At 42.2% G+C, this 26,388-nt stretch overlaps 1 protein-coding gene across 3 annotated transcripts; it reads left to right on the forward strand.

The window, feature by feature from the left end:
* The first annotated feature begins 220 nt into the window (after positions 1–220).
* per3 (period circadian clock 3) lies at positions 221–25,558 on the forward strand. Of its 3 annotated transcripts, XM_036124596.1 has the most exons (22): positions 221–385; positions 10,093–10,517; positions 11,020–11,180; positions 11,279–11,397; positions 12,008–12,206; positions 13,426–13,477; positions 14,972–15,117; positions 15,225–15,303; positions 15,387–15,493; positions 15,925–16,081; positions 16,171–16,279; positions 16,365–16,493; positions 16,586–16,694; positions 17,501–17,579; positions 17,682–17,818; positions 17,904–18,068; positions 18,328–18,579; positions 19,949–20,784; positions 20,889–21,081; positions 21,865–22,051; positions 23,796–23,946; positions 24,331–25,558. In XM_036124596.1, exons 2-22 carry the CDS (start codon positions 10,222–10,224, stop codon positions 24,466–24,468), a joined length of 3,801 nt encoding a protein of 1,266 aa, XP_035980489.1. In that variant the 5' UTR covers positions 221–385; positions 10,093–10,221; the 3' UTR covers positions 24,469–25,558. The 3 variants fall into 3 exon arrangements, with proteins under 3 accessions (XP_035980489.1, XP_035980490.1, XP_035980491.1); XM_036124597.1 differs by lacking the exon at positions 17,904–18,068; XM_036124598.1 differs by lacking the exons at positions 23,796–23,946; positions 24,331–25,558 and adding an exon at positions 23,707–23,789.
* The last annotated feature ends 830 nt before the right edge of the window (positions 25,559–26,388 follow it).

Consider the following 26,388-nt stretch of genomic DNA (forward strand, 5'->3'; position numbering starts at 1 on the left):
CGCAGAGGCGTGAAGGTGGCAGCTCGGCGTGAATCGAAAACTGCTTGCGCAGGCTGCTCTGGCTTGTTGTCTTTCTGTTGTGTAACATGGGCATACACGTGAACCGAGCGCGAGTCGCCGACAAGCCCAGGCGCGGGGCACGCCCAAGCGTCCAATCACACGACAGATTCAAATCCTGGACGTCCAATCGCCGCCGAGTGGGCGGGGCTACTCGCCGCCTGGCTCACGTTGCACATTTGTGTCAAGCGGTTTGGACTGGATGACGTTATACGATGCGTAACTGGAAAACAACTAAAACATACTCACTTTATGCTGGATGGACAATCAATTTTGTGCTCGCCCAAGTTGTGGACATTAAACCCGAGGGTCAAGGGGATCTCAACAGGTAGATACTTTGTTTTTTTCTTTTAAATAAATGTAATTTTAGATGTAGTTTCAGTTAGCTAACCGGACAAGCTAGCGATCAGCAATTCACCCCAAGAGCAGCAAGTGAATGTAAACAAAAGTAATATAATCGTTGTCTTTTATTATATGGTGCCGAGACACTATGGCAACTATGCAACATACAACTTTGGCTGGCCATTCACTGCTGAAGACAACACATAAAGCCAGTGGTCACAGTTTGTATTAATATCCAAATAACATGTCTGCTGCTAGCCAGTCACCCTGGGGTTTGCTATCAGGCATAAACCAGCCCATACAATGAACCTATATTTCACTATTACGCTATGCAAATCCTAAACAGCGATAGTAGAGCTTTTACCCTTTAAGTCACACCTACCTTGTTACAGTTTTCTGGAAACATTTTAATCTCTCTGTCATTTCACGCTGGAACAGGACACTGTTTGTAGCAGGGATGGCTGTGCGGGTCAACATTGGTAAATTAAAAAGACACGAAGTGACGGATCGGCTGTAGTTTCATTCATATTGCATGGTTCTGGTCTCTGCACGTATCGGCGATTATGGACCCTGTGAGGGTCAGTGAGTTCTTCATGGGCGGGACTGGGGAACCTCAAATCTGTGTTGTGGTCTATATATATATATATATATATATATATATATATATATATATATATATATATATATATATATATATATATATATATATATATATATATGGTCCAGATCAGAGGGATCATTAGGATCCTTAGAGCCTGTGGGTTTAGTTTAGCCCAGACATATTTAAGTTACATTGTCATACAACACCTATAGACCTGTTGGCCTGCAAGCTGAGAACTTTAACATACTGGATAGGTACAACATGTTTTCTGGTACAAACTGTTGTTGTGATTTTAGGCTGTTAATTTTTTCACAACACATCAGAGTAAGGATTTTTAAAATACATGGTCACACAACAGTATTAAGTAATTACAGGTTAATATTGAACATTTTGTATGTTTGGTCTTTAGATGTAAACAATTTGTACAGTCCTTTTATGTGGATTATTTTTATTTATTTATTTATTGCGAGGCAGAGTAAAGAACCAAGAACTGTACAATAACTGTTAAGTTATTTGATAAATTAAATTGTTAAAATATTTGTTTAAACTTTCAAAAATGTATCATAAACTGACTGCTCATGAATCTGATCCTTCATCCTTTATCTTACTCTTGAGGTCCCTTCAAGGTGTTACTCCCCTCAGCTTTCCTCTTGATTACTTTAAAGGGGATACTTTTTTTTAAAGGATGGATTTTCTTTTACAGTAATCAACCTCTAGCTTCACTTTCTCTAGTTTTTGTCAAATTAGTTCCTAAAAGCAAAAAATTAATAATTTTTCCCTTTTCAGTATTTCAGACTATAGATTTACTTGCAAACTTTTTAAGCTACCCCTATTGTCATTATAAATGCCGTTTTATTTTGATCTTCCCATGTGAAATCTTGTTTTGTTTGTTGATACATTTTGTATACATTATATGTATATATATATCAATATTTCAAGTAATATTTTTGTTACATCTCCCAATCCGTTCATTCACTAACTTGTTTCCATTTAATTACTGGGGAGACAGTCCATATATAGATACAGCTGAACAATGATTGATTCTTCTCAGGTCCTTCTTCGGGTTTTTATTGGATATTGTAGTTTCTCTCCCCATTTTAGATTCATATGCCTGACCCTTGTTGGTGCTCAGCCTTCTGCTTTACTCATTCTGAGAGCTTATTGTGTTCATTTGCTGTTGTTCATCTTTTCACTTCATTACTCATTGTGTGTTTTTGTGCCACCAGTTTCACTTTATATGTGTCCGACACGCTCTCAGAGGTTTGGTACAAATCCTTTTATTCAATTCATGTTTACGACTGTCAACTGAAGGCGGCAGATGGATCAGACAGAAATATTTTACTAGGATGTGACATAATCTGAATGTGAAAGAAGTCAATGATAAAGTTTTGTAAGATCGCCACTTTAAAACATTGTAAGAATATTTTCCACCTTTATCGAAGATGGAGAAAATAATTTATGGTGTTTTTAGAATGTCCACATTTCTTATTTTGGTTTGGTTTTATATCTACACAGCCTTGCTCCTTGATCAATTTGCCTTTTAGTTAAAGAAATGTTTTTTTAAATGGTGACTGAAGCATTGATGCTGCCTTGATGAGTCGAGCTGATAATGTGGAGGAAGCAGCTCAGCTCTGTTTCTGAGACAACATATGCGTGTATAGTCACACACTCCTGCGATGGTGCTTAAATCACCTTTCAAAAAAATTAAATTCAATAGTAACAGGTTCTATGCTGTGGACTTAAATTTAATATAAATAAAAGGGAAACAAAGGTTTGTAGGTAGATTAATTTTTACAAATGGCATTTGGGTGCTTAGTGGAGATTTTTAATGTATGTAAAATTATATTTTTGTTTAGTTTTTTCCTCCCCAAGATCTGGGGTCATTCAAATGTTGCACGACTATTATGTTGCAGATGAATGTTGCATTATGTTTTTTTTGTTGCTCACTGAACAATAGACCTGACCTGATTTCAACATTGAGGCTACACAGACAAAAAAAGTCGAAAGGTTTGTCTATATTTAAAGCTGATAAATTGTCTGCAAAATATTTTGTTGACGTTTACAAGCCCACTTAAACCTCCTGGTCTCTAAGTGATTTAGATTTAGACTTTGTTAAAAGAAAAAAAATCTGAGGAGCCACTAAAGAAATATTTAAAACGTCAAAAGTTGCCAGAAAACATAAAACAAAATCAAAGACAAATAAATTTTCTGCTCCTTGTGTTCGTCAGAACCGCTTTCACTGAAAGCCGTTTGCTCTGTCTTAAGAAACCAAAAACAGAAATCCGAACAGCGCCTGTGTTTTTAATCTTAAATCGTCGCTGGTTTAAATGTAATACTTTATTTGTGTTATCAGGTTCAATAAAGGTTTAAAAAAAATTATTCAGTGTGAATGAATTAGTTTCATCTCTCTTCCTCTCTTTTTGGTTGGAAACGGCAGCAACAACCTGAATGCGTGTAATTACGACAATTACAATAATTGTGCGCCCTGGGTACGCGCATCTTGTCACTATGTAGGCCCATTTTATATTTCTAAATCATTTTCTTTCATCAAATTACAATAACCCCAGAGTCTATGAATCGGCAACCAACATGTGACTGAAAACTGGGCAGTTTTGTGACTTCATAACCAAATATAGTTTGTCTAGGGATTCATCTTGCCAGAGCTGCTTCATTATAGGAAGCTGAGAGCAACCGGCTCATCATGGATCGCTTCCAGGGGAAAGAGTATACAAAGGCATGTTTCTTACAAATCTTTTAGAAAAATAGGCTGAAAGCAAACATTTTGCAAGAGATTACCGGTTTCAGATTTCACAATAGGCAGCAAGGCCAACTCTAAAACATTGACTTGCATTTTTGTGTCACATCTCTGCAGTTTCCTGTTTGACCATATCTTTTTCTAGCACAATCTTAGATTCTGTGTTGTCATCGTGTTGTTATAAGATGCAGATTTTTTTGCTTCTAACCTTCATTCCTATCCGTAGAACGTGTTTACGTATTTTTCCATGACTCGATCAAACGCTTTGTTGGCCCCTGATGCTATTATTCAGCGTTAACGATCTAAAGAAGGTGTCGGTGGTAGTAATGGTGGTGGGGTTATTGTATGCTTTTAATCAATAAGAATTTCAGCTTTGGACCGTAGAGAAACAAATTATCTGTGCACCTGTGTAGCTACCATTGGTGAAACTCTTCAACTTTAACACACAGAAATATGTTTCTGTTAGGATAGGATTTAACTACACATAATAAAATGTATTATTTAACGCCCCAACACAAGAACGCACTCAACACGTGCCACGTGAGAACCATTGACACCCATAAAAATCTTATTTTGCCCTTTAGGAACACGTTGCTAAGCACACTATTAACGCTGTAAAGAAGTGAGTGTAACAGCCGGCTCATCTTTTAAGATGCTGAAAAAACTGGTGCCTACGCGACTCTTTGTCTTTCAGTGGTGATTGTAGAAAATCCAAATGGATCTGAGTGAAGTCAATACTTGTATAAAAATGAATTAGTCAGTCAGTCCAAGTCCTAAACGTTTTATGTTGCTGTCAAACATCGAGCATTTCAAGTAAACAAACGACGCTTAGCCTGGCGAGGTGGACGAGTAAAGCATATGATACGGTGGGGGAAACCTGGCTAAATAATAAGTTCTGAAAGCTTGAAGATTGTTGTTTGTCTCTGAACCACTTTAGATGTGCTTTTGTTAACTTTCTCACTGGATGAAGTTGAATGTAGCAAACAGAACTGTGAATGTTATGTGATTTTTAAAGTTTATAAGATACATAAAATACAGAGGCATATAAACTGGACATATAAATGATCAATACTGGACATATTTAAGAGAGCTGACTTCCAATTACAAAGCTCCACCTTTTAGTTCAGAGTCTATTCCAAAAGTCCTACCTCTCTAGCAGGCTAGATTTCTGTCCTGCTGCTACAGTATTTGGCCCTGATTCCTGTTGGGGAATCAACAAAAAAAATGGCCCCAGAAAGCTGCCTTGCTTCCTGAAAAGGTTCCTGCAGCTGAAGCACAAGTATTAGTAGCTTGACTTATATTTTTCTGTGAAATCTGACTTGAGCCATCAGTAACAGTGAGGCCAAAGATGGAATAAAGTCGGCTTTAATGAAATAATTGATGTCTCAATATTATCTATGGTTAAAAATGAATTATTGAGAGACACAGGTTTGAATAATAGATATAAACCCATTCACAAACGGTCTTCCGGCAGCAGTGCACAGCGACACCCCGTCTCCTCTCTGCAGCCGCTCACACGCACCAAAACCAAACGATGAGCTCCTGCTGGAAGGTTTTTAAGACTGCTAACATGTAGACAACAGCTAGAAGAAAACATGCCACCCATTTTATGGACAACGTAAACACCAAAGCGTTTTTCGCAGTCGGAAGAACTTTCCCAGGCAGACAGAGAAGAAAAAGCGAAACCCTGAACGACGCTACATGCTAAGCTAGCTTTAGCACTCCCTTTGAGCTGCACAGGGCTGCATCACAACACGCAACGCTTCATTCGAACACGCAGCCTCCCCAATCGGCCCTGCCAGACCTTATCCGTTTTCTGGGGGAAACCTTGAATCATATGCAAAATCTAGGCAGCATTTTGTTTTAAGAGAAATTAACTGAACATAGCTATAATAGATAGCGTTTTAGCTACATCTTAAAGCTGCTCTCTGTTAAAACATCAATTGAGATTTTTAAGCTTCTTCTATTCAATACCATTTGGTTTAGCTCAACATAGGTTCGTTTTTCTCCTCTTTTTTTTGCTGGTGTTCACTCAGAATATCGTTTTAGATCAAAAGATTGTTCTCATTTGTTTCTTAAGTGGTGTAAGTGGAGAAAGTATCCTTAGCTGAGATGAAAAGACAAGACTGTGCGCTTGACATAGCATACCAAACGCAGTGTTACAGTACTATGACTTCATGCTTTGGAAAAGGTGCGACTCTTAAAAAACAATATTATGGGTTAAACCAATTAATCCACCATCCAGCCCTTCACAAACAAAAAAACAACCTTGCAGCTCCTCCTACCTGTTTTCACTGGCAGCTTTAAGTCAATCTAGTGACATTTAAAAAAGCAATCTTAGCATCATATACTACCAGTTCAGTTAAGTACAGTGCTACCAAAATGTATTAAAAAGCAATATACAGAGGTGCGTATTTGCACCCATGACTAAATGTGTTGCTCCTTTGGCAGAAAACGCTGCCTCAACGTCTTCTTGGGTATGTCTCTACAGGCTCGGCACTCCTGTGTTTGGATGTTTTCTCCTCTTTTTCTCTGCACGGCCTCTCCAGCCCAGGCAGGTTGGATGGGCAGCATCAGCAGACAGCCATTTTTAGGTTTTTCCAGAGATGTTAAATTGCACTTGAGTCTTGGCTCTATCTGGGTCATTCAAGGGCATTTACGCACTGTCTTGGTTGTCTTGGTTATTTGTCACAGGCTGTGTTGAATTTAAGATGTTAGTGTGTGATCCCGAGCATCATTCTGGAGGAGGTTTTCTTGAAGAACCTCTAAATTTGGCTGTTTTCAGGTTACCCTTTATGCAGTCTCTAACAAACATTCCCGACATGATGCAAGAGCTCAGGTCCATTTTGGTTTTACATTTGAAGAGAAATGTTTCTCTTGATGCGATGATCCCTAAGGCGCGTTATTGCAAAAATAAATCTGGCATCCATGTGCCTTTTAGCGAGGAGTAATCTAACAAAAAGGCAAATTGCCAGAGTTCATTAGCAATAGTTGACTGTCTGACTGGTTCTCCCAACTTCACAAGGAACACTGGAGCTCCGCCTTATAGACCATTGGCTTGTTGGTCACTTGTCTCGACTAAACTGCTTTAATCGGAGGCCAGAGTGTTTTTCAGGATGTTCAGTAATTCCGTAATTCGTTTTTTATCCTTTCCCACATTTCTGTGTTTCCTCAATCTGCTTTGGGAGGTCTACAGACAATCCCGTTGTCTTCATCGTTTGGTTTCTGCTCTCACAATTAATGCATGTGTGGATATTCTCCTAAGAAAAGTCAAATAGAAAGTTAGTGGCATAAGAGAATGTGGAAAAGGTGAGAGCTTTAAACGTTTCTGGTGGCACTGTACATGAAAAGTAGCTAACCCACACCTTATAATTGAATCAAAGCCACCTAAAAATAGAGTTAGCCTGGTTTTTACTGCTGCAGGATTAAGGCCAAGTCAGATCTACATATGCTTACGGCACTAAGTGTGTGCACATACTTGCCTGTTGTCTCAGGTAATGTGTCTCTATGCACTTTTATATACCCAAAGTTATGTAATCCTTCATGCAATAATTTCATACCTGAATCACTTGTTACTGTTCTGGTTACGCAACCAACTCACGCTGATGGGAGTGAGTCGGCGTGACAATCAGACACACCAGAAGCATTAGATAAGAGGGCAGACTGTATTTTTTTTATTGTTTGCAAAAACGAGACCAACATTGCATTACCCAGAACCTTTTGTCTTTTTGTGTTGTGTAAAGGTTGTTCATTAAGGACTACAGGTTGATATATATGTTTTACTTCTTTTGATTTGAGTAATTGGCATGTTAAATGACAAAAGTTAATAATTGTCGGTAAATTCAGGCTTCCTGTGCTGGGAGCGTGCCCGAAACCGCTGATGATGATTCCAGTGACCACAGGTATGCATTAAGTACGGGATTCCTTGCCCTCTGGGCGTTTAGGTAAGTTGTGTAAGTCAGGTCCAGGCAGGTCGGGGTGTTTTTTTGGAGCTCGTTTTAAAGACATCAACTTTAGAGCAAATAGTTGCAGGTCAAGAAATAGATTTCAGACAAATGGTGACCTGTTGTGTTGTACTCTAAGCCGGAGTATGTCCTGATAGGAATTTCACCACAGTAACACGCGGTGACAATAAGGAAGTTTTAATCTTGAATCTAGAAATATTATTTCAAGGAGGGTGACCATTGTATGTTACAACGGGCTCCATTAGTCTCAAGAAATGATAAATCCAATCTAGGAATTCCAGTGAAGAAAGATAGGATTGATAATGCAGTTATGCCTCAATGCTATTGTGTATCAAGCTGTTAAAGTTGACCAGAGTAATGGAGATAAAGTTTACAGCGGCATGGGGGCCATTTTTAACCCCGCCTCTTTGTTAACTGAGGCCTGCAGTGCTTTAGATGTTGCTCTGGGTTCCTTTTGTGTGGTCTTCTGGCCCCGCCTGAAAAGGTGTGACACAAATGGAGAAACACTGCCACGTGCTTCTCCATTTGTGAATCACGGTTCACGTCGGGCTTCACCGAAGTCCAAAAACTGGCTTGGCAACTCTTCCCAGACGGACGGATACCAGTGACTTTTGTTTCTTATCAGTTGTTCATTTTTATTTATTTGGTTATTGTGACTTGAGGTGTTGCTTTTTGGGATCTTTCGGCCTACTTCATGATGTCAGACAGTCTCCTTTTAAGCAATTTCGGAAGCCGTGGAAAAACATTTAAGCCTATTATTAACATTTAATCAGTATTATTCTTTTGATGGCTTATTGTACCGTTGTGTTATAGTGATGGGATAGACTCAAGAAAAGTTCTCACCCGTCCCATTTACATCTAGGCCTGGTTACTACAAAAAAAGCATGCTGCATTGCGTTAAATGGGGGTCAGAATGGTGGTTAGGACTATGGGTGGGAAATTATCTTTGATTATTGTTAATGGGGATAAAAAATGATTAGGAAAATGTATTTATTTACTGCATGTCACTGCTTTCAAAGCCCCACAAATGCAAATAAAGGTCTTTTTAAAAATACATCTATTTTGAAATTGGCTTTTTAAGGACATACCAGTGACTTTTGTTTCTTATCAGTAGTTGAATTTTATTTATTTGGTTATTGTGACTTTAGGTGTTGCTTTTGGGATCTTTTGGCCTACTTCATGATGTCAGACAGTCTCCTTTTAAGCAATTTTCGGAAGCCATGGAAAAACATTTAAGCCATTATGAGGCAATCAGTATTATTCTTTTGATGGCTTATTGTACCGTTGTGTTATAGTGATGGGATAGACTCAAGAAAAGCTCTCACCTGTCCAATTTACATCTAGGCCTGGTTTCTACAAAAAAAAACATTGCATTTAAACAAACAAGTAAGCAAACATGCTGCATTGTGTTAAATGGGGGTCAGAATGGTGGTTAGGATTATGGGTGGGAAATTATCTTTGATTATTGTTAATGGGGATAAAAAAATGATTAGGAAAATGTATTTATTTACTGCATGTCACTGCTTTCAAAGCCCCACAAATGCAAATAAATGTCTTTTAAAAATACATCTATTTTGAAATTGGCTTTTTAAGGACATTGGTTACATATAGAAGTGGTATTTTATTATTAAATGCACGCATTTGCACAGCCCCTCTTATGTCCCTTTCTAAAGGAGGCACTTCACACCCCGCCCCCTCCAGGTCGCTGAGCGTTCCACTTCACCCCGTTTGGTCTGCCGGGGGACGGCGTAATATACAAATGATTACTTTTCCACTTGTAGCTTCGACATCCTTCAGCTTGGACCACAAAACCACAGCAAGAAATGAAAATAGGGAAATGGCAAAATAATGACTTTGTTTAGAAGCAAATACTGTTAAGAAATTATTTAAAGAAAACTGCATGGATTGAAAAATATGACCCAAAAAGAATATAAAGATATCTACGCAACCGGTAATTTTTTTTTTTTTTTGCATTCCTAGGGACTCCAAGTACACAACAGAATGTATGTAAGGGCTAAAAAGTGGATTTTGCATGATATGTCCCCTTTAAAATAATCAATGGAGTCGACACATTTTAAAAAAAACAAAGGTAAATATTTCCAGAGTTGGGGTGCAGCGGCCTGAAACGAACAATTCCCACTGGTCTTAACTAAGGATATTTAGAACATCATTAAGGAGAATTTATCGTTCTCCCGTTTATCGTGATAGAAAAGTTTTCATGACAACGATAAAAGATAAGAAAAATGTCCATCCCTGGTCCACAGTGCACAAATCTTAGAAGACATCTTTGGTTTTGTGCAGGTTGTAGTTGTTCCAGGAAGTAACTCAACCTTTCTTCTGATTGTATGTCTGTACGCTCTGTTATCTCGCAGTACCCGAGACACAAGCCTGACATCCTAGACCCAGCGCTCACCTGCATCATTGTTGGTCCGTTGCCACCACATGGAACCGATTCCCTCTAAACACATGACGACGCCTCGCTACGACTTCAACTGGACAATATGCTGTTAATGTATGACCAGAGCGTAGTGATGTCAGGAGGCGATGGTGGCCAAGATGGGGAGGAGCCAGCAATGCCAGCGGGCACAGCGGAGGGTGAAGGGGCGGACGGGGTGGCATCAGCGCGTCAGGATGGACGGGTGCGGTTGCAACACCTCACGGCAGAGGGACAAGGAGCGTTAACAGGAGAAGGGGGTCAGGAAGACGAGGAGATGACCAATTCCTCCAATGATCTTTCTTCTGTGGCCAATGAAAGCCCAGGCAGCACCAGATTATGTCCCACACCGTCAGCCAAGAGGTATACACTTATCATTCTGCACTACATTTGTCGCTTAAACTCAAATAACACCTTTAGGTCATGAGCATTTTATGTATATATGCCTTTTATAGCAGGGGCTGTAATGTAGAATGTTATTTTGAGGTCAAAGAAACCAAAATAAAAGCTGTTCACTGCAGACATGCATTCTTGTTGTTATTGCTGAAGCCTCAGAAACACTCAGAGTTTAACAGAGTTAATCTAGATACTTCCAAGCATGTCCACTTTTCCACAAATAGACCCAACAGAGCAAAACACACGAGCATTGAGTAACATCTCTTAGCTTTGTTTATATGTCAGAGTTGAAAAAGGGCTGTCACTCATTAAACTAACCTGGTCATTACACACTGAACGGAGGGTTCGTCTTTGAGTTTAAAAACAAGTGTTACCCTTTAAAAACTCTCTTAATATCTATTCTATTGTCGTCGCTTTTGATCGTTTAACCCGGAAGTGTTACATCTATGGATTGTCAATGCTTTCTTAGCAGCGAGTTGGCCGTCAGTGGAAGAGGACACGCCCACCGGGAAGTGGTGAGCACCGTGGCTGAGATGAAGAAGAGGCTTCCTTCGGACAAGCAGAGCCACAGCAAAGCCAGCACTGTGGAGGCCTTACATTACGCTCTCAAATGCGTCAAGCAAGTACAAGGTAACCCATGCTATACGTGGAGTCATGATCGCCTGTTTGACTTTTCTATTTTTTATTTTTTTTAAGCCGAGCTTGTGTTTTGTCTTTATCGTCCGTAGCTAACAGCGAGTACTACAAGTTGCTGATGCAAAATGGACAGGATCAGAGAAGAGATGACACTGTTTGCACCTTGGAAGAGCTGGAGAGGGTCACCTCTGAGCACAACCTTAAAAACACGGTACGCCCCTCGCAGTTGCACGCACATCCAAAACACCTGGGAGATGTCGCTCTTTGTCTTTTTCTGTGGAGAGAGCATCCTGATTTTGAAAGCGTATGCCTACAGAGCATTTATGCGGTATTATATTGATCCTGCGCTCCGGCCCTCTGGACGACATCGAGCCAACATGTATTCATTTAACTCTGTTCCACAGCTGAGTGGCTTTTCTGTTAAAGTTTTTCTGCACACGTTTCACGGGAATTCTGTTGGTGGACCAACACAAAGCAACGATGGGATGACAAATGGAGCTAAATGCGTCGTAATCTTGAAAGAATGAGATCCAAAAGTCTTGGGACTGAGGTAGAGGTTGTAAATGTACTACAAGAAGTGCTAGAAGAAGAACGGTTTGGAGTCCCACCGCCATGTTATGCACTACTTTGTGTTGGTCAGTCAAAATAAAACAAATAAAATAGAACAAAGTTTCTGGTTGTGGTGTGATTTAAAGTGAGGGGAAAAAAGGCATTTGGGGCTTTACGTGCATATGGAAAGGGACGGTATGTCTGCTTTTAGTCCTTTTTCTGCCTCGGTTCAGCTGCGTTTGTCTCTTTGACGCTCCCGTGTGTCCGTGCAGGATTCCTTCGTGATGGTTTTCTCTCTGTCGAGCGGCCGGGTGTTGTACACGTCGGAGCAGGCTCCCAGCTTGCTGTGCTGCAAGAGGAAGTACCTGGAGTCTGCAAAGTTTGTGGAACTGCTCTTCCACCAAGACGTCAACGTCTTCTACTCGCACACGGCGCAGCCACACCTGCCCCCGTGGAGCAACTCGCACTCGGGTAGGTCTTTAAAACATTTTCATCTTGCAGTCTTTATTTATTCTGAGTTACATTTTGGCTTGTATGCCAGGTGTGGTGATGCTGTGTGTAGTTATGTGAATACGGATGATTCGGGCTTCTGCATGTTTGGGTCATTTTCTTTTTTAGGAATTTGTTGCCTAAAGAAAGACTTTTAATGCTTTTTTATTCATATGCAATATCAGCCAAATTGTTCATGCATGATTATGAAACATTTTCAACATATTTATTTCTTAACAGACAGGGCGAAATGATAGGAATGACCTCCTTGGACCCGACAAGGAGGTATTTTGTACTTGACGGCATGTGAAAGATTAATTAATCTGTAACTCAGTTGCTGCTAAACAAAACTGAGCTATAATGTACCAAATAGCAGCTTTTTCTGATGACGGATTAAGCTAGTGTTCCTAATGGAGAAGACGCATGGACTCCTGTGGTCTCAGTACTGCCCCGGCAGGTTAAAGGTTTTAGATGGAACCGGTTTCTAGAACGTACTGCAGCAGCACAGGAAGCCAGCAAAGCCCTCAACCGTGACTAAGTAATGACCTCGACCCCTTACTCACATGACTCTAATCCTATTAGGAGCTCACAGGCACTACTTAAATGTTGCCTTTAGAGGGAGAAGAACCCGATATGCACCTTTCAACATATCTTTGGGAAAAGGAGCTTGTGGATTACTGTTAAGACATTTTGATATCTATGTAAAGACAAAGTTAAGAAGTTAGAAATTGGTTAGATATTTATTTATTTTATTCAAAGATCATAATCATTAGTTTACAAAGCTCTTAAAGGTATATACACACCAGTACAAGTTAAGTACTTGTGCAAATATTTAAACCAGTTTGTGCAAACACAAATGATATTTCATAAATGTCCATATTTAGGACTAGCTTGGATATCTTCGAGTAATAACCCCACACCCCCCCAAAAAATAAATAAAAAATTAACAGGATAATGACAACAGCACCACTCTAATAAAGTTTACTTCTGATACAGAAAATCTGGTTAAAAACAAACGAAAGAAAGGGAGGAAAGTACTACTGGTCTTTCTGCACAAGAGCATAAAGTAGCAATGGACAGAGCGTGCGATACGGACAGTATCACCATGTCCAGGGTTTGGCGTATCATCGGCACAATCTAAAATAAGCTCACAACTACAGAACCAAAGTTGTTAAGCTCTCCCCTCTGTTTGTCTCCACAGCTGGAGTCCTGTTCGACAGTGCCCAGGTCAAGTCCTTCTTCTGCAGGATAAGGTTGGTTCACATTTTTTTTTTCCCCCAACACAGCTGACAGCCGCTTTCTATATGTCTTGCAGGTTCATTATATTTCATAAGACTTTAAGAATGAGCTTGTAAACTTAATGGTGCGTTTCTAACTTAATGTGTTTAATCTTTGAAAATAGAAACACACTAAATATTTCATCCAGAAGCAGACCAGTATATTTAAGGTTTTGCTGGTCAGTCATAAATTTGGATTTCCCAATCAACATGTCGTGTCCATGGCAACAATTTGAGCAACTGGACATTAAGTAACTCCATCAGTGAAACAGTATTGGACTGAATGAATTTTAAATGACCAGCCGGATTGGTAGGTTTTTAACGCAGCTCCTGGAAGTACACAAACGGCTGATGTTTGAAGATCTTACTAAACTGTTCTCATATTTTATTTAAAAATAACTCCCAGTGTTGTGCCACTTTATACTTAACAGGATCTAGTTTCTAAATCCAGTTCAGCCAGGTTAAAAATATTCAATTCACATTCATGGTTCGCTACAGAAATATTTTGAACAAAGTTCACAGCCCCAGCATGAACTAGTTCTTGATCATTTCACACATTTTCCTCTGAAACCAAGTAAATAGCAATATAGATGTTGATATTCACCAGTTAGCAGATCGCCTGTCTTTGCCGAGTGTTTTAAACCTTAATAAACGATCAGTTTTATGCTCTCCACTTGACTTTTCTCACATAAACTTTATTTTTAATGACTGAACTCCAGAACAGCTGCTCTCATTTACATTCTGTAATCCTGCTGTTGTGATAAAGCAACGAAAGACTAATAAATGTGGCCTAATTAGGCTCTGTGGTTCTTTTTCACTTTTGAACACCTCGATGTTCCTCTTTTAATGCATTCGAGATTATGCTTAACCACATTAGTTAATAAAATATTTTAGCTGCTTACTCGTGTCGTTGTTTGAGAGGATAGTTGGCCGATGTGATGCAGATATGGCTTCCTCATTTGGTGTCTTCTTCCTCCCCTCTTTCCTCCCCTCATTAGGCAACACAATTGGGCTACAACAACACACATTTGAATCCATTATACGCCTTTACATTAATATTCTTCCATCTAACGCATGTAGCTATTAGATATCGAAATTTTACCCCAGAAAAACTGTGCAAATCTTTATTTCATGCTCAAAGGAAGTGTTGTTTAAAGAGGTGAAGTTTTTCAGGTAAAAAATAAAATAATATTCAAATCAAAGTTCTTTAAAAAAAAAGTTGGCCCATCCATTTGCAACTTTTTGATGGCAGTTGTATTAGCGTTAAGCTTCCATCTTGGCATTTCCAGGTGGCCAGAACGGTAAAGCTAGTCATTTATTTGGGTTTATGTAATGGAATGAAGTTAGTAAGCATAATAACGTCGTGACGGCGGCTAAACTTAAAAAATAGATGGACACGGCAGCGAGAATATTCCCGGTTCTAACGTACTTTCGTGTTGGGATGTTTAAAAGTGTTGCGTGTTGTTTCAGGGGAAGCAAAGATCGCGAGGGCGAGATGCGTTACAATCCCTTCAGGATCACACCTTACCTGCTGAAGGTGCAAAGAACAGGGAGCGGAGAAGAGGAGGAGCCGTGCTGCCTGGCGTTAGCCGAACGAATCACCTCTGGATACGAAGGTATGAAAACATCATCTGTTTGAGTTATTTGTGCGGCTTTTTTTACGTCCAGATCAACAATTTTCATCATTGTCCGAATTGAAAAAAGGATATGTTTTTTTTTGCAGCACCTCGTATCCCTATGGACAAACGTATATTCACCACGACACACTCCCCCGGCTGTGTTTTCTTGGAAGTTGATGACAGGTGAGCTCGCATGAGGCCATATGCACCAACATAAATCATTTTCAAACCAGAGGGCGAGCTGATCTCATCCCACATCTCCTCAGGGCCGTGCCTTTGCTGGGATACATGCCTCAGGACCTGATTGGCACCTCGTTGCTGACCTGCATCCACCCAGAGGACCGTCCCCTCATGCTGTCGATGCACAGGCAAAGTGAGGCTTTAAAGCAGCTTAGGATAAACGGATCGGCAAACTTTCTGGCCTTTTGTTTTACGTAAAGCCTACATAAAAGCAAAATGCATTGATGCGCTAACAAGTGTTACATGCAACTGAACACAGAGGAGATCGACTGTTGTAGTTTGAAGAGTAAAATGTTTTGCACATCTCTAAATGTGGAGGGATTAGGTTCACAAAATAATGTTTTGTTTTAATGCATTGCTCCCTGAGCTCTTTTAAAATATCGTAGTAAAATTTGCATATTACAATTTATAAATTACTGCCTTCTGTTGATATTGGCACAACACAATCCTGTCTTTGGAAATAAAGTGCTGAATGGAAATTTGACAGACAGAGGATTGTCTCTGTTGTCTGTCCGGTGTGAAGATAATGATGTCATATTTTTTTTGTTTCCATGCGTCACCTAGTATTAAAGTACGCCGGCCAGCCTCCGTTTGAGCACTCTCCAGTGCGTCTGCGGTGTCAGAATGGAGACTACGTCACGCTGGACACCAGCTGGTCCAGTTTCATCAACCCCTGGAGCCGCAAGGTGGCCTTCATCATCGGACGGCACAAAGTCAGGACGTAAGTGGTGCCAGTAGTTTGTTTTTTGACATTTCTCTGGCCTCACTAGACGGTTCGATAATGAAGATAACACGGCTGTGTCATCGCAGGAGCCCTCTGAACGAGGACGTGTTTGCGGCTCGGACGAAGGACTACGTTCCCATCACTTATGAGGAAATAAAGGACCTTCAAGCCAAGATCTATAAGCTTTTCCTCCAGGTGAATTTAATATTCCATTTATTAAAAAAAAAAAAATCTGGTATTTCATGTATTGAAAATGAATGTAACGTTTTCTCTTCCACAGCCGGTGCACAACAATGGCTCCAGCGGTTACGGCAGTTTGGGAAGTAATGGCTCCCATGAGCACTACGTCGGCTTTGCTTCTTCAAGCGAGAGCAACGGGAACCTGTGGGAGGATTCAAACCGGGAACCGGTGAGCCATCACAGACAGTAAACACATTCTGAAAATCCCATGCAAAGGTTATAGATCCCGGTACGACCTGTGTGCTTATGTCCATTTCCCAGATGACCTTGCAGCAGATCTGTGCTGACGTGAACCGATCGAAAAGTTGGGGCCAACATGCTTATCTTGACTCCGGCCAAAGAAATGGCCCTCCTGGCAGACTTAACACAGGTGAAGCAGCCTTAAAAATACAAAATGCAGCGTTGCTTAGATGTTTAAATGCAGTGGTCGAGGCTGTGAATGTCACAAGTTTGAAATTAATTTAAGACTTTTAATGATGCGTTTGAAATATTCTTGTTTTTTTGTTGTTGTTTTTTTACCATGGAATGATCAAACAAAAGCACAACTTGAATGAATTTATAAACTAAGACCAGATTTCATTTTTTTCAATTTATTAGAGAGATTCAAAGAATCCACTATAACTTGTTGTGCACGGAAAGCCTTACTTTTAGAATTCATTTAGATTGTTTGTTGTGTAATAACACTCAAATAAAAAAATAGTAATTCAAATTAATCCTTAAGAAGCCAAAATGAAAGACATTCAAAGGATTTCAGGTATGATCACCGCAAAAAGAGAACTAAACGTAAGTAAGATTTTCTTGAACTGAGTGTGTTTGTCTTTGATTTGAGCAGGCAAGTTTAGATGATCTGCCAATGGAATAAGATGTTTGCACTTAAAATATGAACAGCTCATCTCCATCACCGAATTTCAAGGAATATATCTAATTCTCTTATTTTAGGGGTAAAAATACTCATTCCATTGGAATATGATCTCATTTACATGCTCAAATTTAAGGACAAATACTCATTCCAAGCAGATTTTGCGTAATTTTAGTTAGTGATTTTTAGTGATCTCCTCACTTTTTAGTGATCTCCTCACTGAAAACAGCCACGAAACTCGTTTTAAACGGGCAGATTACTATTAACCTTTGTGGACCTTTGTTTCCGCACATCCGGCCCGGCCTCCAACCCTGCAGTGCGAGGAAACAAAGAAAGCAGGAAGCAAACGCACATTCCCTCCTATCAGCAGATCAACTGCGTGGACAACATCATCAGGTGCGTTTTCACAGACTCCGCTCTTAGCTTCAAACCCACAGCACTCGAGCCCTAAGCTGTGGCTCCTTTGTTTTCCGCCACTAAGACTGTTTTGCGCCGCAGGTACTTGGAGGGCTGCGCTGGTCAGGTCCTGAAGCGAAAGAGCGAATCTCCCTCCGTGGACACGACCTCTTCCTCGTCTTCCAACACAGAAGAAGAAGAGGAGAAGGCCACAGGTGTGGCTCCGAACGCCCCCGAAGGTAAAGGCGCTCATCGCTCAAGTCTTTGTGTTTGACTGTCAACGACGTTCAGCTCCTGTTAACATATTTTCGCCTCGCTTTCCAGTGGTTGTGTTGGACAGTGAGGTGTCAGTGGCCCCTACAGCTGCAGCAGTTGTCGGGGCCCCTCTGACAGACATCACCATGTCCTCTAAGGCCATGAGTGTTGTCTCGGTCACTAGCCAGTGTTCGTACAGCAGCACCATCGTCCATGTACCGCAGCCTGAGTCAGGTATACAGACCTATTTGCTCCAGTTGAGTCGGCTCACGGAAGCTGCTCAGATTTTTCTTGTTGGAACTGTGCCGATGTGATGATTTGTTAAGTTGATTTAAAACAAACTTCTGAATTGTGTCGAGTGGTAACCTGGGTAATGTACTTTTAATGTACTTTTTTGTTTTTTTTTTGCACATTTCCCCAAAGCTTTGATAGTCTCCTTAGAGTTTTGCGCACAACAGAGAGGTTAACTTCCTTTTTCCCATTTTTCTTGCAGAGGCCACGGCACCGGAGGACGCCCCGATGGGCAGCGAGCCGGCTGAACCCGCCGCCGCCCCTCTCCGCCCAGCCCCCGGCCTCGCCGCGGAGGGGAGGAGGCTGGTGGGTCTCACCAAGGAGGTGCTGTCAGCTCACACTCAGAAAGAGGAGCAGGAATACGTCGATCGTTTCCGCCATCGCATCCTCCAGAGTCCCTACAGCTCCTATTTACAGCAGGAAAACGGCTCAATGGCTCATTCCCACCAACCAGGTAAGGTGGCTGCTGTTGCTAAGAGACCGATTAGTGTCGCGTTCCTGTTAGCTTCATCTCTGCTCTGCAGAAATGTAGAAGATATTTGTGTTTTTTAGACCTCAATTTGTTTGTTGTTTCGTCTGTTCATATGTCCATCCATCTGCCATTCATTCATCCGTCCATCTGTGTGTTCATCCTCTAGACGTCTGTCTGACCATCTGTAGTTTTTTTTGTTCCTCCATCCGTTCATCCAGCTTTCCTTCCAGCAAGCAATCCATCTATCCATTTGTTCCTACATTTTCACGTTAGCTATCCATCCGTTTGTCCTCTAGCAATCTGTTTGTCCATCCGTTCATTTGTCAGTTTTTTTCATCTACCCGTCATTTCATCCATGTGTCCATCATCTGTTCATCTGTCCTACAGTTTGTCTATCCACCCATCCATCCATCCATCCATCCATCCATCCATCCATCCATCCATCCATCCATCCATCCATCCATCAATTCATCCATCCCTTTATCCATCCATTCATCCATCCCTTTATTTATCTATCCATCCATCCATTAATTTATCCATCCATCCATCCATCATCCATCCATCCCTTTACCCATCCATCCATCCATCCATCCATCCATCCATCCATCCATCCATCCATCAATTCATCCATCCATCCATCCATCCATCCCTTATTCATCTATCCATCCATCCATTAATTTATCCATCCATCCATCCATCATCCATCCATCCCTTTACCCATCAATTCATCCATCCATCCATCCCTTTACCCATCCATCCATCCATCCATCCATCCATCAATTCATCCATCTATCAATACATCCATCCATCCATCCATCCCTTTATCCATCATCCATCATCCCTTTATCCATCCATCCACCCATCCATCCATCAATTCATCCATCCCTTTATCCATCCATCCATCCATCCATCCATCCATTAATTCATCTATCCATCCACCCATCCCTTTATCCATCTATCCACCCATCCATCCATCCATCCATCCATCCATCCATCCATCCATCCATCCATCCATCCATCCATCCATCCATCCATCCATCCCTTTATCCATCCATCCATTTTTCTCTCCTTCCATGTTTCCATATCTATAGAGGTTTTTGTATTGAATTCATGGTGAACTTTTGTATTGTTTAAAATCCTAGTTTTCTTCTTCTTTTTTTCTTCTCTTTTTTTTTTTTTTTTACCTTTTGCCAACTGTAAAAAGTAAAAGCCTGGGGAGGTTTGGCATTGTGGAGTCTTGAGATATGAAATAAGAACCCTGTAACCTTTGAAATGCAAAATTGATCTGCTTAAAGGAAAATTGTACGATTGTAAAGAAACTTTTTATTTGTGTGTCCCTCTCTTATCTCAGGGGACTATCTGCGTCCGATAAGCGCTGGAGGCTGGAATCGCTCTCGAAGAGCAAAGGCCAGACACAAGCGACCCAAACCCCAGGGCTCCTCGGACAGCTACGCCTCCCCGACTGGCCCCGCCCGCCCTGTTCCTGGCTCATCGTGGCCCTCCTCGGAGTCCTCCCAGCCTCAGAGGGCGGAGACCTACAGCCAAACATCGCCCGTCCCGCTGCCCTTCTTCCCCGTCCTGGGGAATCCTGGCACGGAGCAGCCCACCGGAGCACAACAGCTGTCCGCGGCCGCTCCCGCACTGTTACAACCTCCCGAGCAGCTCGGCTGCAACTTTAACGTCACGCCATCCGTTCAGGGCCAGCCGGCCATGCAGCCGCTTCAGATGCTGCCCCTGCAGAACGTCCAGAACTTTTACAGCCCCCTCCCGCTGGTTTCAGCCCAGACCTTCAACCCCTACATGTCTCCAGTCATGGCCGTCATCCTTCCCAACTATCCCGCTTTAACTCCGGCCTTTCCTCCCGTTCCCTCTACTGTACCTCAAGGATCCAACGTGACGGCGGACTACGCTCCCGGCGGCGCGTCCTTCCCTCAGCCTCAGTTCCAGGTCCAGACTGGCCCTCACGCTCAGACGCCACCGGGTCTTCTACTTTGCTCACAGAAAGCCACCTCCTCTGTCGGGGAGGAGGAGGAGAGGGCCGGGCCTCAGGCTTTATTCTCAAGCTCGCGCTCCAGTTCCCCTTTACAGCTCAATCTCCTGCAGGAGGAGCTCCCCAAGCCGAGCGACGGGCAGAGCAGCACCGGACACAACCACTCGGAAAGTCTGCTTGAAAAACATGCTATTGAGGTCAGTTTGAACGCGACTATCTGACGTACAGCTACAGATAAAAACGCTCAAATAACACAAGCTGATGACTTGACGTTGATTTGAACACCTTTTGCTGTGTTAAGGGTGATGCCCCAAGTGAGTCTGGCAACCAGGATGCCCAGTCAACATCCAGTGAGCTGCTGGACCTGCTCCTGCAGGAGGACGCCAGGTCAGGGACCGGCTCCAACGCTTCGGGATCTGGATCAGGGGAATCTGGAGGTTCGCTGGGGTCCGGATCCGGCTCCGGCTCCAATGAAACGTCCACCTCTCACACCGGTACGAAAGCCAGCACATACTATCGTCATTTTAAAGTTTGTGTATCACCAGCTGTACGTCTTTTGCTTTCCAGTTTATCGGTCTTTTGGCTCCTACTTGTTACGTTTGTTTTAAAAAAAATAGAGAGATATGTATGGGGGGGAAGCGGAACAGAAACTAACCACGAGGCAGGCAAGAAAGCAGCTAGCAGTTGCAGAAGGGTGAGAACATTAGACATGAAACTGTACTTTGACGTCAATGCATAACACAATAGTCACCAATAAAGAAAGTGTAGATTGTGAAGTCTCCTGCTTTTAATGTGAGTTCATAAGGCCAAGATTGATCCCGTAAGGAGGAAGTCAGGAGAGCGATTGTTTGGAAGGCATTAGCTCATCTGCTGTAGCGCCCCACCTAGGGATTTAATAGGCCAGCAGAGCCCAGGCTGTCTGTAACTCACCACAGTGGTGACCGAACACTAGATGAAACAAACTAAAATACTCTCTGCATTTCAGGTATACCAATTCTGCACTGGCTCTGATTAAAATGTGTTAAAAACTACCCCACAGATGCCCTTTTTTGCTCAGACTTTATCTTTTCTACTGTTCCATGTTGTCTCCATTTGTAAAAGATGATAATCAAAGGAGTTTGCTGGAGTCCCAAAGTCTATGAAATGGCTTTGTGACCCTTTCCAGACGTCCACATGTCAGTAACCTGGCTCATCTGTTGTGTTGATGAGCGGGCTAAGGTTGTTCATCGTAAGCGGTTTCTTGAGCCGTGAGTGATGCAGAATTGTCCGTATTACAGGCAGCAGCAACAGCAGCAAGTACTTTGCCAGCAACGACTCGTCGGAGACGTCCTGCAAAGCTCATAAGAGCCAGGAGGCAGCGGTGGAGCGCCCGCACGGCTTTGACAGTCGGGTGGAGAACTCCCTGTGGAGCATGATCCAGCACACGCCTGAGCGGGTGATGATGACGTACCAGATACACACCAGGTACGCACCAGCTGCACTTTTACATAGGATTGATATGTAATGTCTGGTTTACACTTCCGCCGCTGAGAGATGTGTGGCCAGTTTCCCGAATTCTGGTTTTGTAAAGGTTTGGATCTGTTGTTAAATATTTTAGCCACTTTCAGTTTCTCTTTAAGTTATAGGAAGTCAAAGCATTCTTCAAGCCTTCCTGCCTTTGAGAGCTGAATAAATATTACAGTAGGAGCAAAGTGGGCGTTACATTGTGTCTGGGAGAAAGCTGTTTAAATATTATTTTAAAATCAAGTCAAGTTGAGAACAGAGTTGACATTTAAACTGATCTTTGCTTCTGATGCTGGCCACTGGTGTGGTTGACGTTACCACCTGCGTAGGCACATCTACAACAGAGCGAATGGATCGACTTCTCCCCAATTTATAAAAAAGCTGTGGAGGAATGAATTAATTAATTCAGCAACCCATCCAAACGAGGGCGTCTTTACTCTCCCTGGACGCAGTGAACAGGTTGGCCGGGGCTGTTGCAGGACGTTACATTGAAGAGCTTAAACGCTGAACAGGATGAGACGGATCGACTTCGCCGCAGTGCGCTCAGCCTTCTCGCCGTCTGCTGAAAGTCTCGATACATGTTTCAAAATGGTAGCTTGACGAAACGGCATTCCTCTGTAGAAAATAAAGTTCCCATTCCTAAACATCTCCTTAAACATTTGTGTGAGCCGTCTGACACAATTTTGAATCAACTTTTAATCCGCCTCTTTCGGTGACGCCATCCAGAGAGAATCCCAGGGCGTATGCTGTGTTCAGTCACCAGAAAAAGATCAGATTTTTGAGTTTCTGATTGGCCGGTCCCAAGCCAAACGATTGGATGATTCCATCGCAGGACAACTTTTGATTTCATTAAATGCTTCCCGCAGTCTACCCTAAATCAAAACCCGACACTCCAGAAATGCGTCTGTAGTAGAAGCCGTGTGCTTTCGTCTTTAGTAAACTGTGAACTTGAAATCATCTTTTGTGTTCCTTAAAGGAAATCCTGGACGCCTTAAATTCTGGATGGTTTTGGTCAGAATGGTAAACGGCTTGTACTCGTAAAGTACTTCGACCCTGAAGCGCTTTATGAGTACAAGCCGTTCACCCATTCACACCCTGACGGTGGTGAGCTATGTCAGTAGCCACAGCTGCCCTGAGCCACACAAAAGATCACAGAGCGCCTCTCAGTAGGTTCAGTTTTTGCAAACCGGTTCAGTTTTCATAAAGTAGAAATAAATGCCGCCTTGTATTTAGCCCCTTAAAGCTCAGTGTGACATATTTTTCGATGTACTGATTACTTCATGATGACTCAAAATGCTCCAATTAACCAGCCCGTGGTTGGAATCAGCTAAATGTCCCTTAACCGACTCTGATGGATGATTAAAAGTTTTTAATGATTAGCAATTTAATATAATCATCCAATTCATTAAAAGCATCAAAGCGAATACCTCCCACCTTTTATCATTATCTAAACTCATTAAAGTTACGGGTTTATTCATGAAGGTTAAGGGTATGTCAATTTGATGCATAAATGGGAATGATGTAATGGCTTCATCTTCTGTTAGATTGAAAACGACTGCCTGTGTTAAAAACCCACAGCACCTTTCTTCTCTTTTATGTGTCCTTAAAAATGAAAGATCTGAACCAGTAGGTTGAAAGAAAACGGGGATCGGTATCGGCCAAGGAGAGGCCGGCTCAGTGCGTCTTATCTTGTCTGATCTGACAGGGACCAGATGGAGGTGCTGGCCGAAGACCGCGAGAAGCTGCGAGCGCTTCAGCCTCTCCAGCCGTGGTTCAGCCAGGAGCAGAGAGAGGAGCTGGCCAAGGTCCATCCTTGGATCAAGCAGCACACCATCCCACGGGAGATAGACACACAGGTAGGCGCAGCGCTCCTGAGCCGCTCCCACTCCTCTCTTGTCTGTCTTCTCACTGCACTGCAAAAACAGATCTAAAAATAAGTAAAATGTTCTTAAAGTTAGTGTATTTTTTCTTGATTTGAGCAGGTAAATAAGATTATTTGCCAATGGAATGAGTATTTTGACCCCTAATATAAGATAATTAGACATCCTGCACTTGAAATAAGATGATGGAGATGAGTTGTTCCTATTTTAAGGTCAAAAATCTTGTTCCATTGGCAAACCATTTTATTTACCTGCTCACATCAAGGACAAATACACATATTTTAAGAACATTTTACTTATTTTAAGTTCTGTTTTTGCAGTGTGAGCTCATGTGAAACATGTCCCTCTGCCTCCTCTCAGGGTTGTGTGAGCTGCATCACGGTGACAGGCCTGGCCCAGGCCCCTCAGCCAGCGGTCCCAGACGGTTTATTACCGGCGGAGAGCCTTCAGGCGGACCCCGTTGGACCCGCGGCTGACACCTTCAGCGGCTCGCAGTGAACCAACCGTGTCAGAAACGTCAGAAACAGCCGCGGTGCGTCTCGTCCCACAGCTCCACAGCAATGGATCCGGTGCTTTTAACTTATCTTCAACACTTTTTGTATAAAACGAGGCGAGGGCCTGGGAGCACAGAGGTGGGTCTGCAGCGAGCTGAGAGGGACACGTTACGTTACTGGCCTCGTTACGGACCACTGAAACGGCACCTCTCTTCTTTTTTCTGCCGATGAAGCCCCTGGAGGGACTTGTGTCATAGTAATGACTCCCCGGCTCTTTGTGTCACTCAACCACCTGCTGCTCAGACCCAGAACGCACAGGAAACATTTATCCAGTGGCAGGAAGTCCATGTGGAGCAGCTTATTGACCCACATCGACACTTTCAGCAACACGGCAGCAGCCAGCCATGAGCACCGCGCGGGAAACTACTTTTTTTTTAATCTGATGGAGACAAAGACATGTTAGCAGCTCTCGGTTGTTTTTAATGTTCAGGTAAAAATCCTACGAGTTGTTACTGTGTTATGATCGCCTGTTTCCATAACCCGGTGTCCGCCGGTCCAGATCATCCTTTTTGTTGTGTAGCGTAATATCGATGTCGACTCATGAATAACGGCCAACCTGTTGAGAATGTCAGATCTCATCAACTGGTTCATACCTGTAGACTGTGTAGCTGTGAAGAGGCGCTACGCAGCACCGGGTTTCCGCTGATTTCACCTTTTATCGACTAAAATAATTCTCCCTCCAGACCCTGTAGCGGTATTTTTGGACCGTGTGTGCGCGTGATTGTGCGATAGAAAGAGAAAAAGGAACCCGACCAATTCTGTGAACGTTCCTGTCCTGAAGTGAGGTTGAGGGTGTGAATGCGTTGACCGTCTACTTCCTGTGAAACACTTGTCCAACAGTACAACACAGAGCTGGGTTTGTATCATTTTTTTTTTTTTTTTTTTGGATCAAAGGTATATATATACCAGTGCTGTGTGTTTTTATAGAAAATCTACACAAATACATACTACAAAGTGTATAAAAAAGCCATCTGTCTTGAATTCAGGGACTGTTTGTGACACAAAAGAATGAATAAATGATCTATGATCTGAGATTCCTCTGGGCTTGGTTTCTTTTTACGCACAATATGCAGTACAGATTTTTACACAATCTTTTATTTTTTTTCCTGTCCACGTGTCTTGGCATTCCAGACGTACCGTAGGAGAATCACCGACACAGAGGTGGGTCTGCAGCGAAGCACGGGACGGGCAGACCTAAGGCCCAGTGGGAATGGGGCCTTGACACGATATTAATTCTCTTTAAATTGTTTCAGTTCCGTATTGTATTTTGTAGGTAATATATGTCAATACAAAGTAGCGCGCTACTGCGTTTTTACAAATATGCCTGTGCACTTTATAATCAAAGTCATAACAGCTTAAATGGAAAGCAACCGTACGTTCGCTTGTGAATATGCTTCAGCACCGATCAGAGTCTTTGTCAATTCTGGAGGCTCTCGGTTGAGCAACCTGGAGTTTTGAGAACTGCTGTTTTTAAGCACATGGGGACCATTATTTCCTAAAAAAAAATAAAAAAAAAATAAAAATATATAAAATAAAGAAATCTCAAAAGTGTGGCATGTTTTGATCCATGTGCAGCCGTGCCTCTGTTAAAGGGAAGAACCTTCCCAGCATGATGCTACCACCATGTTTCAGACTTGTTGTAGTGAACTCGGAGGGATTCACAGTGACAGTCTGTTGTCACGTTTTGCATGTGGGCCAAAAAGTAAAATTTTCGTCTTGTCCGCCGTACATGCTCCCACAGCTTCTGTGTCCCCTACATGGTTCGTAAACTGCAAACAGTATGGTTTACTTTCAAAACCGGCTTTTTGTTTTCCTGCCACTCTTGCATTAGTGCGTAACTGTTTTTAGTGAACAGTGCTTTGTG

The sequence above is a fragment of the Fundulus heteroclitus genome, chromosome 20 (assembly GCF_011125445.2).
Source record: "Fundulus heteroclitus isolate FHET01 chromosome 20, MU-UCD_Fhet_4.1, whole genome shotgun sequence".
NCBI lineage: Eukaryota > Metazoa > Chordata > Actinopteri > Cyprinodontiformes > Fundulidae > Fundulus > Fundulus heteroclitus.

Bases quoted from the DNA above. Each gene is read 5' to 3' on its own strand.
- per3 (XM_036124596.1), top strand. From the start codon at position 10,222: ATGCTGTTAATGTATGACCAGAGCGTAGTGATGTCAGGAGGCGATGGT. The intron at 10,518-11,019 runs GTATACACTTAT...ATGCTTTCTTAG, and splicing joins CCCACACCGTCAGCCAAGAG to CAGCGAGTTGGCCGTCAGTG. The intron at 23,947-24,330 runs GTAGGCGCAGCG...GCCTCCTCTCAG, and splicing joins CACGGGAGATAGACACACAG to GGTTGTGTGAGCTGCATCAC.